The sequence below is a fragment of the Phocoena sinus genome, chromosome 4 (genome assembly GCF_008692025.1).
Source record: "Phocoena sinus isolate mPhoSin1 chromosome 4, mPhoSin1.pri, whole genome shotgun sequence".
NCBI lineage: Eukaryota > Metazoa > Chordata > Mammalia > Artiodactyla > Phocoenidae > Phocoena > Phocoena sinus.
Genome location: NC_045766.1, coordinates 97,138,117 through 97,153,039, shown reverse-complemented (window position 1 = coordinate 97,153,039; position 14,923 = coordinate 97,138,117). Strand labels below are relative to the sequence as shown.

Below are 14,923 nucleotides of genomic sequence, written 5' to 3'. Positions count from 1 at the left end.
GTGGGTAAATCCATTCTGTTCTACTTTGGAAATATTTGGGCAATAAGTCTTGTGTGTTTTCAGTATTTCATGTCATTTGAACTAGGTGTCATTAAATCATTTTCTTAACAAGTAATGGTCTTCATCTACCTAAAGGTCATTCTTTAAAGAAATAGAGGGAGAACTCCAGTACAGGGTGATGGTTACAAGCTTGGGCTTACCAGTCTGACTCACCTGGGTATTCAGGTTTTGTCTTCACAGTTTACTTTCTTCATGATCTCTAGCAAGATCTTTTCCACTCTGGTTTCTCCATCTGTGCAAATAGGGATGATGATAATAACACAGCTTTCTTCACAATAATGGCATGAGGATTAAATGTGCAAGTGAATGTAAAGTGTAGTACCTGTCACTTATATATCTTATAGTAGTTATTATAAAATTGTAACTCATTAGATGATTAATTGAGGCTTATCTTCAGCCATGTAAGTCAAAGCAAATTATTGCCAAATTATCAGCGGATAAGTCTTCTCTGAGAATTAGGTTTTCAGCTTGATCTAGGTATCTAGGAGCTCACCATTTATTTAATAAGTATTTGCTGTTTTCATTTTAAATATCTAAATAGTATAGATGTATTATAATGTGTTCAGTTAGTCCCCTTATTGTTGAATATTTACATTGTTTCTAGTCTTTTACTATTATATACACTACTACAATTAAGTTTTGTAGTAATATATTTGCATATGACATGATTATTTCATCCTAGAAGTGAAATAACATGATCAGAAGATTACATGTCAGAATCCTTAGAATTCTGCATTATTGTCAAATTGCCCTCCAAAAAACATTATTCTAATTTATATTCCTGTCCACAGCTTTGGATGGTCTTTGTATTGAACTTTTTATCTTCAGATTTGAAAAACAATGATTGAGGCTAAAGATAACTGTCTTAAAGATGTGTTACATTCAGAAGTACCAAAGAATTTCCACAGTCAGTTTAATTTGGTTTTGAATTTGGATATTGCAATGGGAACATGATTTTTGTGTTATTTCGTTAATGACTTCTCTTAAGAATAATACACGTTCATTGTAGCATCATATATAAATATGAAAAATATAAAGAAATCAAAATTATTTATAACCCAACCATGGATAACAGCTATTCATAGTTTGAAATATTTTCTTTAAATCTTTTATAATGCATTTTTTTTTAGTATTTTATTTTAAAAGTAGTGATCAGAGTGTACATACAGTTTTATTTTCTGCTTTCTCATTGAACATACGAGCATTTTCTAGTATTTTTAAATGCTTTTTTTTTTTTTTTTTTTTTTAGTATCAGTATAGTTTTCCACCAAATAGTTCCTAAATCCTAGGGCATTTTCTGATTATTTCCTCCCCATAAATTCTGAAGAAGAATTAATAAGCAGAAGATAGGCACATTTTAAAACTTTTGACATCTACTACCAGCTTCCCCTGGAGGGTATAAAGGAGCAATTATATACAACTCAAGAATTATACTCACATCTCTTACACTAGGTACGTAAGAGTGACTTTTCTTGAGAATTTAAAGGCCTAAGTAATAATGTTTTAAACAGCAAAAATTTACAAGGAATAAATGTTTAAAAATTTAGCTATATGAATGATATTCTGATTATAATTTTGCTTATCTTTATAGAGTAATCTGAGTTAAGAAAAGGTCAATAACTTTACTTCTTATTGAATAAATAAGGTAATTTCAGCCTCCACACATTTATGTGTGTAATACATATCCTCATTTTTCATTTCTACCTTCCATTCCTAAAATGGTTTCACCCAGTATATCAGTCTGCTGGGGCTGCCATAACAAAATACAACCAACTAGGTGGCTTAATGTATTTTCTCATAGTTCCAGAGGCTACAGGTCTGGGATCAAAGGGCTAGCAAGTTTAATTTCTCCTAAGGCCTCTGTCTTTGGCTTTCAGAGTACCACCTTCCTGTGATGTTGGTACATGGCCTTTTTTCTGTGCATGTGAATCCCTGATGTATCCCCTTCTTCCTGTAAGAGTATCAGTCATATTGGCTATGGCCCACCTCATTTAACCTTAGTTTACTCTCTAAAGGCCCTATCTCCGCATTCAGTCACTTTCTGAGGTACCCTGGGGATTAGAACTTGTAACACACGAATTTATGGTCGGGGGGTGCACCCAGTTCAGGACATAGCATCTAGATAACCTTTAGCAGTAGTGTATCTTGCTAATCATTTGGAGAGTAGTTAATCCATCAGTAAGTTGTTGTTTGTTTTTCTTTTTTTCAGGGTGAATCTTCTAATGGCTCAAATGATAGAGGAATGAAGTCACTAGTAAATAAAATGACTGTTGCTTTGAAGACAAAATCCGTTAATGTCAGGGAAAAAGTTATCAGTTTTATTGAGAATACATCAACTCCTGTGGACCGGTGAGTTGCTTATACAGTATGAATTTGTGATGAGTAATTAAAACTATAGAAAAGTATCTTAACAGTAAATGTTAGTTGAATAGAGTGTGCTCTAGAAAAGGATCGTAAATTACATTTTTTTATTAGATGATTCCAGTTTTCGTTGTCATCACAGAGATGTTCTTTATTGCTATAAAATTTTACTGTAAAGATTACTCTCTCTTCTCCCACTTCTCAGAATAGGAGGCAAGTAATAATTCTGCCCCTTCACGCCATTCATTAGAAAAAAATTATTCCAATGCTATTATGTATATGACACTTCATATAGCAGCTGCTTCTCACATGTCAAATGGTTGGGAATCATCTGCTAAGTGCAGTAATCTCATAGCAGGAATCTCTTTCTCCGCTTCAGGAATTTAAAACCTAGAAAATTTGGTCATACTAAATCAAGCAGAAACCCATTTTTGTAAAGTTGAAGAATTCAGATCTTCATAGAATTTTGTTCACAGCATGTGTGACCCCTATTTTCCCAATTACAAATGAAGTATCCAGCTAACAAATGATAAGTTTAAGAATGTCTGTTATATTGTTTCTTACTGGAACTGTGAGGGCACAGTATGTTTTTTGTCCTCCACATGTTGGTCTCATTGATCTTTCTTGTTCTTAGGGTTCAAAGCTAACCTAACAATCCCAGCGTGAAATTTGTTTCTAAGCAAGCCTGATCTTGGAAATGTGTTATAGTATTTAATTTCACTCTCATGTCTTACTTGCAGCACCCTAGGAGAGTTGAAGTATTTGATTTTAAGAACTGAATATAAGGCATTTACTAATATTCACTTTATTAAATAAAGGACATATGCATACAGATTTTTTTTTCCATTTAGTAAATAGCAAAGAAGATATAGATTATTTTCACTAATCCAAAAAAATTGTACCTTGTCTACAGTGGACTAATGTTAAAGTGTTGTTATCAAGGCTGAAAGGTTTTTTTTGCTCATTAAAATTATGTCTGCTTTCAAAAGCCTTAATTTTAAAATTACTTTTAGTTAGTGCATTCTCAATTAGGGTACTATTTTATTTTATTTTTTTTTTCTGTATGCGGGCCTCTCACTGTTGTGGCCTCTCCCGCTGCGGAGCACAGGCTCCGGACGCGCAGGCTCAGTGGCCATGACTCACGGGCCCAGCCGCTCCACGGCATGTGGAATCTTCCCCGACCGGGGCACGAACCCGTGTCCCCTGCATCGGCAGGCGGACTCCCAACCACTGCGCCACCAGGGAAGCCCTAGGGTACTATTATTGGTACATTTTGTAGCATGAACACTTAAAATTTATTTTAAAATGAACTAGTGATAAATCTAAATTGAAAAGACTATTTTCATTAAAGAATCACGTGAAACTGACTTTTCTTCATTTTTCTTTGTACTTGGGATGATCAAAATATTCTTTTTCAATATACACCCTGGGTTAGAAAAACTGATTATATTTTTGTTTTAAAGCTTTTGCATTTTTAATAATCATATTGTTCTGTCCTCTGCCTCAATTTGCTATAGAATGTCTTTCAATCTTCCTTGGCCAGACAGAACATGTACCGAGCGGTAAGCCAATGAGTAGAGCAGCTTTACTGGACCATCCTTTTCCTTTAGCATGCTTCATGCTGTCTATAAGCCTCATGTTGTCTTGGCTAAAATTTCATGCAGCTGTTTCAAGTGCTAAACTTTTCTCATTCTGCTTTTAGGAGTGTGTGATGCTGGTATGTTTTCCTTTTGGTTTTTTGCTCGATCATTTTAATTTTTTTCCTTGCCTCCTTCTTTATATCTCCCATTCCTCATATGAAAATCAAGTACATTCAAACCCAAAAACTTCATAAAATCTGCAGTTTTAATTCTGAGACAGAGGAAGGTGAAACAAAGAAAATATGTAGTCTGAGAGTTAGGAGGGTATTAGCTTTGGAGATCATTTACTTCTGTCTTGTGCTCTAACAGTAGGGAAAATTACAGCATCTGAGAAAAGGCACAGTTTGTGGTTCAAATTTTTTGTTATTTCATGTACACTATGTAGTTTTATAATATTGCTAGGTTTTTCTTAATAAGATGTATGTATTTAAGTTGGTGAGTTAACATTATATAAATTGGTGTGAACAAACTATAGTTCTAGGGTTCTACCTTTGCTTTTCCTTGAAAGAAATTAGGCCATGGTGGACATGTTAAAATATAATCCATCTCTTCTCTGACCCCAATAAAACAGGGTACTTATCATTAGATTCCATAGGTTTAAAGTTTAGAAATCTACTGGATCTTCAATTAGGATAAACAAAAGAACATTATACTGTATGGCTTTACAGTTTTTATACTCATGACTTTTCTGCAATTTGAGTTTGAATATCAATTATAGCAATCCCTATGAACATTTAAAAAGAAATTCTAATCATACTTTGAATGTAAGTTAAGCTTCAGAATAATGGAGTTGACTTTTTTAGCAGGTCATTTCAATATTTTCAGTGAATTAGAAGTAGCATTTTTAACAATAGTTTACTTTCAACTTACGGATAAGAGTTGGCCAATGCCAGTTACAGAGCTTCTATTATAATTTTATAATTTTAAAGGAGGTTGCTTCTTTTAAAAGTATAATCTATTTGTGAATCATCTTTCTGTTTTCTCTTGTTACAGGACCATTGAATTAGTCTAATTTTAACTCCTAAGTTTTATCGCAAATAATTTTTTAAATGTTCAAATTATCTTCTCTAGTCCACAGGCAGATATATCCATTTTGAAAATAGAGTTTAGTGAAAAGTTAGAATAAATTGGGTTGGTTTTTGAGGTCAGTAAATCAGGTTAAAATCTAGTCAAACTCTTGTAGATTTTGTTTCTGCTAAAAACCATAGATACACTGCTTTTTTCTTTTTTTTTGCGGTACGCGGGCCTCTCACTGTTGTGGCCTCTCCCGTTGCAGAGCACAGGCTCCGGACGCGCAGGCTCAGTGGCCATGGCTCACGGGCCCAGCCATTCCACGGCATGTGGGATCTTCCCGGACCGGGGCACGAACCCATGTCCCCAACCCGTGTCCCCTGCTTTAGCAGGCGGACTCTCAACCACTGCGCCACCAGGGAAGCCCTATACTGCTTTTTAAAAAGAGTCCAGCTTTTTTTTTTTGGATGTCATTTATATTCTGGTTCAAGCATTTACTATAAACATTATCTTTGTTACTTTCTATGTTATAGCAGTTTATACTTCAATATCAGGAGAGCACCAATAACTTAATCTCATACAACTTTATAATCTAGACCGCACTAAAGTATTGTTACACAAAGCTATATTATCTTTGCCTTTTGTAAGTAAGCTGAATCTGAGTTTCATAGGTATTTGAATTATTTCTTTCATTTTCTTTAATGAGCATAGTTTGATAATTTATTGGATAATTTTACATTAGATATGCTTTAACATAAAAAATGATTTTATAACTTAAACTGTAAGCAGTGTACTGATTAACTTATAATTCTGTTATATACTCAACTCTCATTGGTTTTCTGTTGAGGAATGTTGTTTTGGGAGAAATAAAGATTTAAGCATATTTTAACAAAATTAGGTCTTCATTTTTATTGATGATATGTATTAAGAAATCATTTAAAATACAGATTTGATCTCTGTCTTCTGGAAAAATTGAATTCTAAGACTAAAGACACATAACTTGATTTTTCTCCACATTGAACTCTCAATACATGACAAGGAAAAAAAAGCCATAGTTTTCCTTCATCATAGATTATCTTAGCTGAACCTTATTCTACAAATAATACAATACTCTTTCTCCAGAAATGTGGTATTTTGTCGAAATATTTTACGTTTACTTATTGGTTTATTTGAGGTTACCTGAAAAGTAATGAGGTATTGATTTTTATATTAAAAAAGAGAGAGGTCATACTTCCTGCAGAACTTACTAAGTTTGAGTTTACATGTTTATGTTTCTGTCACTTGAAAGTGAAAGGCAAATTCATTTTCATGGTTTATTTATGTAAAAGAAGTAGCATTTTAGTTTCTGTTGAAACAAAAGTAACAGTAATGAAAAAAAAAATGAGAGGAAAAACCTTAAGACATTTGTACCCATATGAGAATTAGGCACTCCTACTGGAATTTGAATATTTGGTTTCATAAACTATTTTGTCTAACAAATGTGTATGTAGCACTTGCTGTATGCCAGGCATTGTTCTAAGAACTTTACCAAATATTAACTGATTCAATTTTTTTGTTTATTTTTGGCTGCGTTGGGTCTTCATCGCTGCGCGCGGGCTTTCTCTAGTTGCGTGGAGCGGGGGCTACTCTTCATTGCGGTGCGCGGGTCTCTCTTGTTGCGGAGCATGGTCTCTAGGCTCACAGGCTTCAGTAGTTGTGGCTCGCGGGCTCTAGAGCGCAGGCTTAGTAGTTGTGGCACACGGGCTTAGTTGCTCCGCAGCATGTGGGATCTTCCTGGACCAGGGCCCGAACCCGTGTCCCCTGCATTGGCAGGCAGATTCTTAACCACTGTGCCACCAGGGAAGTCCTAACTGATTTAATTTTCACAGTAACCAGGAAGGGTAGATATTGTTACCACCATTTTACAGATAAGGACACAGAAGCACAGAGAGGTTAAGGAATTTCACAATGCATTGGTTTTATGTGAACATTAAAATTGTTTAAAATTTAACTTTTACAGATTTGAAAACATTCCGCATACCCAAGACCTTGTGCCACTTTTGCTAACAATTTCCTTATCTTGTTTCAATTTCCTTAACATAGCTCTCCTGAAACTGGGTGGTACATGGTGGGCGCACAGAACATTTGTATTTTGTTTTAATATTCAAATGATACTTGGTGAAAATCTTTGGTAACTTGAGTAATGATTTCCCTCCTAAAATTCTTTGAATATAGGCATGTGAGCAGCAGTGACAGAGTGGGAAAGCCTTACCGTGGTGTAAAGCCTGTTTTCAGCATTGGGGATGAAGAAGAATACGACACAGGTATGGCAATACACTAATTTATAGACTGCTTTCTTCAAGCACCGAGAGTGATTATAGGGATAATTCTGGGAGTAGCTGAACAACTGCTTAAAAAAAAAAAAAAAAAGACACAGTGAAATTCTGTAGAGGAGATTGGAGAGTCTGTGGTTTTTCTATTAAGAGTTTGGTTTTGGACATCTTAAATTATGCCATAGAAATGCTGAGTAGGCGGTTAATTATAGGAGTCTTTAGCTGAGGAGAGAAGTCTAAGCTGGTGATAATCTGGGAATTATCAGTGTATAAATAGTATTTAAATCCATGGGATTGGATTTAAATCCCCCTGATCCACCCAGGTAGGAGATTGAGGGAATTGAGACATCTGAAAAGAGCCTTTTGAAACTGGAGGCAGTAGCCTAAAGGGCCACAAGATGGGGATATTATGCCAGGGAAGCTTGTCATCCTCTGTGATTGTCTTTCTTTATATTTTAAAAAATAATTTATTACTTTGGTTCATAATCCCACTGCCCAGATTACCCTGCTTAAGTAATCATAATTAATATTGTGTATTGAGTTAGAAAAAATATATTAAAATATGTATGGTATGTAAAGTATATGTTATATGTAAAAGTACAAAAAAATACTCCCAAATCTCATCTTGCTTTTTCCACTTAGTAATATATATTTCATATTTTCCACCTCAGCCTGTATACCTTCACAGTTCTCTTTCTGTTATACAAATGTACCATAATTAAATCATTCTGTTCTCTTTCTATTGTACAAACATACCATAATTAAATCATTCTTCTCCCAATTGACACTGGTAGTTTTCCAGTTTTATTTCTGTTTCAAATAGCAGTGGCTATCTTTATGCATATATCTAGGTTAACTTTTGCAAGTATATCCAGAGGGTAAATTCTTAACAGTAAGATTGCCAGATTAGAGGGACTCACATTTGACATTTTAATGGATATTACAGAGTCAGCTTCCTGAAAACTGCATTGAGGTAAATGTAATTTTCTATATGTTATTTCTTTTTTTTTTGAAGCAAATACGCAGAATTTTTATTTTCTCCTACACAAAATTTTTATATTCCTGTATATAAAATCCAAAAATATACTTCTTCTTTTATTTTATATTATAGTAAAATAATCAGTACATTGTATTTTATTTCTATACAGATTTTTCCCCAACACCTTCTCTAGCTATTCTTTATCTTCTGTTTCATGCACTTCTGTGTGCTATTTGTCATTGTTTCCTTTTCTCCTTTTTCCTCCCCCTCTTGTGCCATTTTCCTGTTACCTGTCCGTCTCTATCTCTCTCTAAATATGTGTTATTCCATTTACAAAGGGAGGAGGGAAATGGATGAATAAATGATGGTATATTTCACATATCATACATGTATATATACACTCTGGAAAATTGCACAGTAATGAAAAATAAAACTAGAGCTATGTGTGTCAACATGGATAAATTTTACAATGTTGGGAGTAGGATAGCAGTTGCAGAAGAATACAATTGAACAGTGTACTATTTATATAAATTTTACTTAAAATGTAAAACGCTACTGTATATCATTTAAGAATATTCATGTTGGGTTAAAAGTAAAGATGAGACACCAAATTCACATAGTCACTGTTTCTTAGTGGGGAAGAAAGGGGGATGTGACTGGGCAAAAATCCATGAGTGCTTCACTTTTTTATTTAAGCTAGAGGTGAATAGATATGTGAGATTTCATTTTTTATTATGTCTTTTTATATTTTGACTTCTTAAAAAGCAAAGAGAAGAATATCTACAATTATTAACTCTAGGGAGTGTAATTCCCCTTTGTTAAATTAGAAAAACAAAATAACTAGAATGTCTTATATTTCTTTCGCAAAAAATCCCACTAAATAGATTTTTACTTATCTATCCCAGCATGGATTTTTTTGTTGTTATTTTCCTTAAAATCAGAAACCAGCAACTCTGCAGATGGAGTGCAATCTATAAAAATATTGAATCACTATGTTGTACACCTGAAACCAGTATAATTTTGTAAATCTACTATACTTCAATAAAAAAAAAAAAAAAGAAACCAGCAAGAGAAAAAGAACTCTGCCATCTTTGCCCTCAAGATAGATGCTAATATTATTATTGGACAATTCTGCCATCTCTCGACAGACTAGTCATAGATTAGAGTTATGTTATATAAATCAAAAAAGTTGAGGGCTTCCCTGGTGGCGCAGTGGTTGAGAGTCCGCCTGCCGATGCGCAGGGGACGCGGGTTCGTGCCCCGGTCCGGGAAGATCCCACATGCCGCGGAGCGGCTGGACCTGTGAGCCATGGCTGCTGAGCCTGCGCGTCCAGAGCCTGTACTCCGCAACGGGAGAGGCCACAACAGTGAGAGGCCCGCGTACTGCAAAACAAAACAAAACAAAAGTTGAAATTCCTCATAGTTTAATATTTTAAAAGTATATTCTCAATATTTTCACACCATCTAGAATGATGTTTCATAATCTTTTATAGTAGTACCAGTGGCATAAGGAAATATAGTAGCTGGGTTAGAATTTTTTTTTTCCAACATGTGTGTTTAAAATACTACTGAAATTTTTTTCAGGCTGTTAAAAAATGTATCATTTTTAAAGTTGGTGATACCCACTTATAACATCTTATAATTCTTTATAGATGAAATTGACAGTTCTTCAATGTCAGATGATGATAGAAAAGAGGTTGTAAACATTCAGACTTGGATAAACAAGCCAGACGTCAAGCATCATTTTCCTTGTAAAGAAGTGAAAGAAAGTGGACACATATTTCCTAGGTACTTTTTAAAATACCTTCTTCAGAAGTAAAATTGAATTTAGGGAAGAATGATATAAAAGGTAGCTGCAGAAGAAATTTTATGTATCCAAGTACAATAAGATACAATTTCCTGGGGATTTCCCTGGCGGTCCAGTGGTTAAGACTCTGAGCTCCCACTGCAGGGGGCACGGGTTCAATCCCTGGTCAGGGAACTAAGATCCCGCATGCCGTGCAGTGCAGAAAAAAATAATAAACAAACACACAATGAGATGTAATTTTCCTCTGTCAACTTGTATTATATGTCTTGATTTTTAAAAAATATTTCTAATGTAATTTTTTTATTTTGAAAAATTTAAACAGAAAAGTTGAAGACGTAGTACATTGAATATCTTTATAAGCCTCTCTCAGACTCACCAGCTTTTAACTTTTTTTCACACTACCCCATCTCTCTCTTTATGTGTGTATATACATACACACATATACATACACTTTCTTTTTGTTGTACCATTCGGAAGAAGCTTATAGATATGACACTTTACCCCTACATGCTTCAGCATAAATCTCCAAGGAATATGAACAGTCTTCTCCACAACTCCAGTAGCACTATCACATCTTTAAAAACTTTAAAATTAATGAACATCATTCAACATACAGAACACACTCAAATTTTTCAGTGTCTCTAAAGTATCTTTTATTGTCTTTGTTTTTTTCTTCCTGGTCCAGGATCCAGTCCTGTTTCACACATTGCATTTGCCTGTTATCTCTCTTTAGTCTCACCCAGTGTAGAACAATACTGCTTCCCTCACCACACTTCCCCCTTTTCTTCATGTTGAATGAATCCTTTTTGAGTCTAGGCCAACTGTTCTGCAGAATGTCCCACATTCTGGATATCTGATGTTTGTCCTGTTGTATTTCATAAAAGTGTGTGAGTATTATCACTATACTAAAAGTGAGCTGAGACACAAAGCAGGGTGTGTGTATTAATAATTCTATCCCTATTTTGCCTGTAGGATCCAGTTAAAGAATATTATTAAATATGTAAGGCAGCCCAGGTATTGCTTAGTGGTCTTTGACATAAAGTATATGTTATGGTATGTTGAATGAGGATAGTTTACTGTTAAAAGTCTGAAAGGTAGTATATTCCAAATACCATATAGAATAGATTCTAAAATTTTATTATTTTAATGATTTCTAATTGTCTTTTAGTTTTTATTATATTAAATATAATTTTTGCTCTTAAACAGTTACAGGATTATCTGTTAATAAAACATCAATTTTGCATACAACTAAAGGAAAATTAAAAGCTGTTACTAGGTAGCTTATTTGTTTATAGACGATCCTTTGCCTTCACTTTTTAACTCAAAAGTAATTTCATCTGGAGTTGAACATTTTTTATAATTGGGGCTGCTGAAGTAATAGTTGTTTTAAATGACATTTCTTTAAATTCTTTTTGTTTTTTTAACGCTTTTGTCCCTCTCAAGTCATCTGTTGGTTACTGCAACACATATGTACTGTTTAAGGGAGATTCTTTCACGGAAAGGATTGGCTTATATACAGTCTCGACAAGCACTAAATTCTGTGGTTAAAATAACATCCAAAAAAAAACATCCTGAGCTAATTACCTTCAAGTATGGAAACAGCAGCACTTCAGGAATAGAAATTTTGGCAATCGAAAGGTAAGATTTTCTTAGGATGATGTTATCTGAATTACTGAATTAGTTCATTATTAAACATGGTTTGTTTCTCTATTTTGGGGAATGGATGGTGGAACAGGATACTTGAACCATTTTTATTAGTATTCTCGCTATCTTTCTTCTTACAAATTTGTAGTAATATATGGTTTAGCCATTAGCACATGATTTCATTAAGTGCAGTAGCTAATTTCACAAACCTTTTGACAGAAGGGTCTTTAGGAATAATCTACACCAGTGCTACACTAAATGCTGGTTTGCAATTAAATACGAGCTTTTATTTTCCTTCATCAAATAATTCTTGTTTTAAAAACGTATCAACGAAGTAAGCAGTGTGCTGGATGATGTAGTTAATTTACAGTCTGGTACAAGTTCTTCCTTATCTCATTGTGTACCAGTGACAAACAGTTCATGGACTGGCACAAGGGCCGTAGACCACACTGCTCTTGAAGCTAAACCATCTTTAATCTTACAGGTAAAAATGTGAAGCCCAGAGGGGTTGAATGACTTCCAGATCTTCACACTTGTGTTAGAACCAAATATAGCCCTTCTGACTCCTGATCTCCAGTTCATTCCATCTTGCTCTATGCAATATGAAAAATCACCTTGCTTTTGCATTTAGATTTTCTTTCTTTAAAAATAACTCTTTTGAGTATATGTTGAAATAAGTGATGGGGAGTACATAGGAGGGCATCTGTGCTTGATTTGTAGGTTACTTCGACATTGGAATTGATATCTAAGTTGAATCCTGAACAGAAGGCTCTATATTAATATATATATATTTTCCCCCATAGGTATTTGATTCCAAATGCAGGAGATGCTACCAAAGCCATAAAACAACAGATCATGAAAGTTTTGGATGCTTTGGAAAGTTAATATAAAAGAAAATTTTTCAAAAGAAATTAAGGCAACCAAGAGAAACATGGACATATTTTCCTGACTGAGTACTAACTGGAGACTTTCATTTGCTTATGGGGGTGCTTGAATAGCAAGTCTAAGAAGGTGTAAATTATTACAATCAATCTCTGGAAAGTTAAATTGTTTTAAAATTTTCTTTTGCATTTTTGGTTTTGTAAAATGATTTCTTATAAAGGTCAGTTATTAAATGACTTTGAAGTAACTGACCGTGTGCCCTTATGAACTAAGGGTGCAGAATGCAGTTCTGTTTTGAAGAGCTGTTTTAAGGGAACATGCATCAGTTTAGATTTAAAAACAACCATACACATATATATTTGCAGTGTCTTCACTGAAAATTAGAGGTAGAATTCGTTGAAGAGACCCCTTTAATTGCTACATTTAGGTTTACCCACTGAGCAGTATGAGAAACTAAAAAGTATTACATAGATTAATAATTAGCTTGCTGTTTCTGTTCTTAAAAAGAGTGAAATCTTTTTTAATGCAATGGATGAAGATTCCAGCCAACTCAAATGGAGACCAACTAGTGAAATGTTGAAACATCAGTTTCTAAGTCATCTTTGCACCATTAGCTAATAGTTTGAACACTTAGTGCTTCAGATACTAAACTTCATCCTAATTGTCTCTAAGGAGCAGTTAAAAGCATTATAATAAGTAGGTAGGCATGTTAAGATTAAAATTAACACTTGGGGGACTGACTTGTATCTTTAAAAATGTCATTGGTCTTTATTACCAGAGGAATGTTTGATTTAGAATGTTTCAAAACAGGTGTTGAGTACACATGGATTTATCCTCAGTGAGATTATGTCTGTGACCACACTATTATCCACCTAAAGAAAAGCCAGATAAACCAGAGAGCTGTCTAAACTAGTTTTTATCATCACTTTCTGAAATTTCTTTTTCTTCTTTGGTTTTTGTTCTCTTACTAAAGTTCCAGTGGTTTGAAGATTTTTAGTCTCTTAATATGACAAAACTGAAAAGTGGTATGCTTTATTTTGCAGCTTTCTCAGTTTAATTCATTGAGGTTCATATTAGACACATTTGGTGAAAGAAATCCAGGAACACGTTTGGGGCCATGGAATGACTGCTTATAAAATCTGTTTGGGAAGTAGCAAATCCTCACAACCTGCTATGTCCTAAAATGTAATGGATTGTCTCTAAGGGGTTGATAGGAGAAATATTTAGATGTATTCTGTTTACAGCCAGTTATTTTAATTTACTTAATGGAAATCAAGTGAAAAAAAGGCAACATAATTAAAGATATTTTATTCTAATATCTAAATAATAAAGTTTGAGTGGTTGAAGACATTTGCATGAAATTGCACCTGGTGCAATACTTGATATTTATAACTCTCCCCACAACTGTTGTATTGCATTTTTTCCCTTCTTTTGGTGCCCCTTTTAGAAATGTCTTGAAGTCTCATTTTTTGCCCATTTCAGCCATGGGACTTCTTTCATAATATTAGTGTAAAGATATTTGTGTTACTCTTTATAAATTACAGTTGTAAATAAATCAGTACAGTTTGCTCAAAACTTTGTTCTTAAGGACAGTGTGTCTCTCCCTCTCTTTTTCTCCCTTCCCCCATTTGTAAATCTCTATGGATACAACAAAATTAGGAAATTGAGGGCTATCCTTTCAGTGGAATTTAAATGTTCAGATTTTAGGTTTGAAAGTATTAGATTCCTATTTCTGTTCTTCTAGATGGGGAGGAGGAAAGAGGTGGTTTAAAACTAATTACATTACATTCTACATGTAGTAAATTCCTCCCTTGAACTACTCATCTGAACTTCAGTTTTCTCATCTGAAATAGCCCAGTTATTAGTCATGAATACCAAATGGAAAGATGTTTCATTGATTGTATTAGGCACTTATGTAGCTTATCCTCCCTTCACTGTCCCGATAACCAGAGAACTAGAATTCACTCTGGGATATCCACCTCTCGTGGACCCTTAAGGATTGCAGGGGTTGCAGCATTATGCGGTTGGTATTTTCTGTATTTTCAAGATGAGAAAAACAAGGCTCAAAGAAATTGAAAAGAAAAAGTACCCCTCATCTCTCCCCAATCCCTGGGAATTATTATTGCTTATTAAGGTGTAAAATTAATCTCCTATGTAATATTTGATGTCACTTGTCCACCATTAATAAAACATGTTTTCTAGTAGAGATGATAAATTTTTACTGATA

At 34.2% G+C, this 14,923-nt stretch overlaps 1 protein-coding gene across 7 annotated transcripts in view; it reads left to right on the top strand.

Moving 5' to 3' along the window:
* The window catches only part of TBC1D23 (TBC1 domain family member 23), a 64,349-nt gene extending 49,449 nt beyond the window's left edge, over positions 1-14,900 (top strand). For 4 of the 7 annotated variants that reach the window (XR_004349587.1, XM_032629740.1, XM_032629739.1 and 1 more), the window contains 6 exons: positions 2,270-2,409; positions 3,939-3,983; positions 7,287-7,375; positions 10,016-10,151; positions 11,614-11,808; positions 12,618-14,900. Coding sequence is in view for 6 of the 7 variants with exons in the window: in XM_032629740.1 (XP_032485631.1) it covers positions 2,270-2,409; positions 3,939-3,983; positions 7,287-7,375; positions 10,016-10,151; positions 11,614-11,808; positions 12,618-12,699 (687 nt within the window). In the remaining variant the exon portion in view is untranslated. The remainder of the gene's footprint in view (positions 1-2,269; positions 2,410-3,938; positions 3,984-7,286; positions 7,376-10,015; positions 10,152-11,613; positions 11,809-12,617) is intronic. The other 3 variants (XM_032629745.1, XM_032629741.1, XM_032629742.1) reach the window with 3 other exon arrangements.
* The last annotated feature ends 23 nt before the right edge of the window (positions 14,901-14,923 follow it).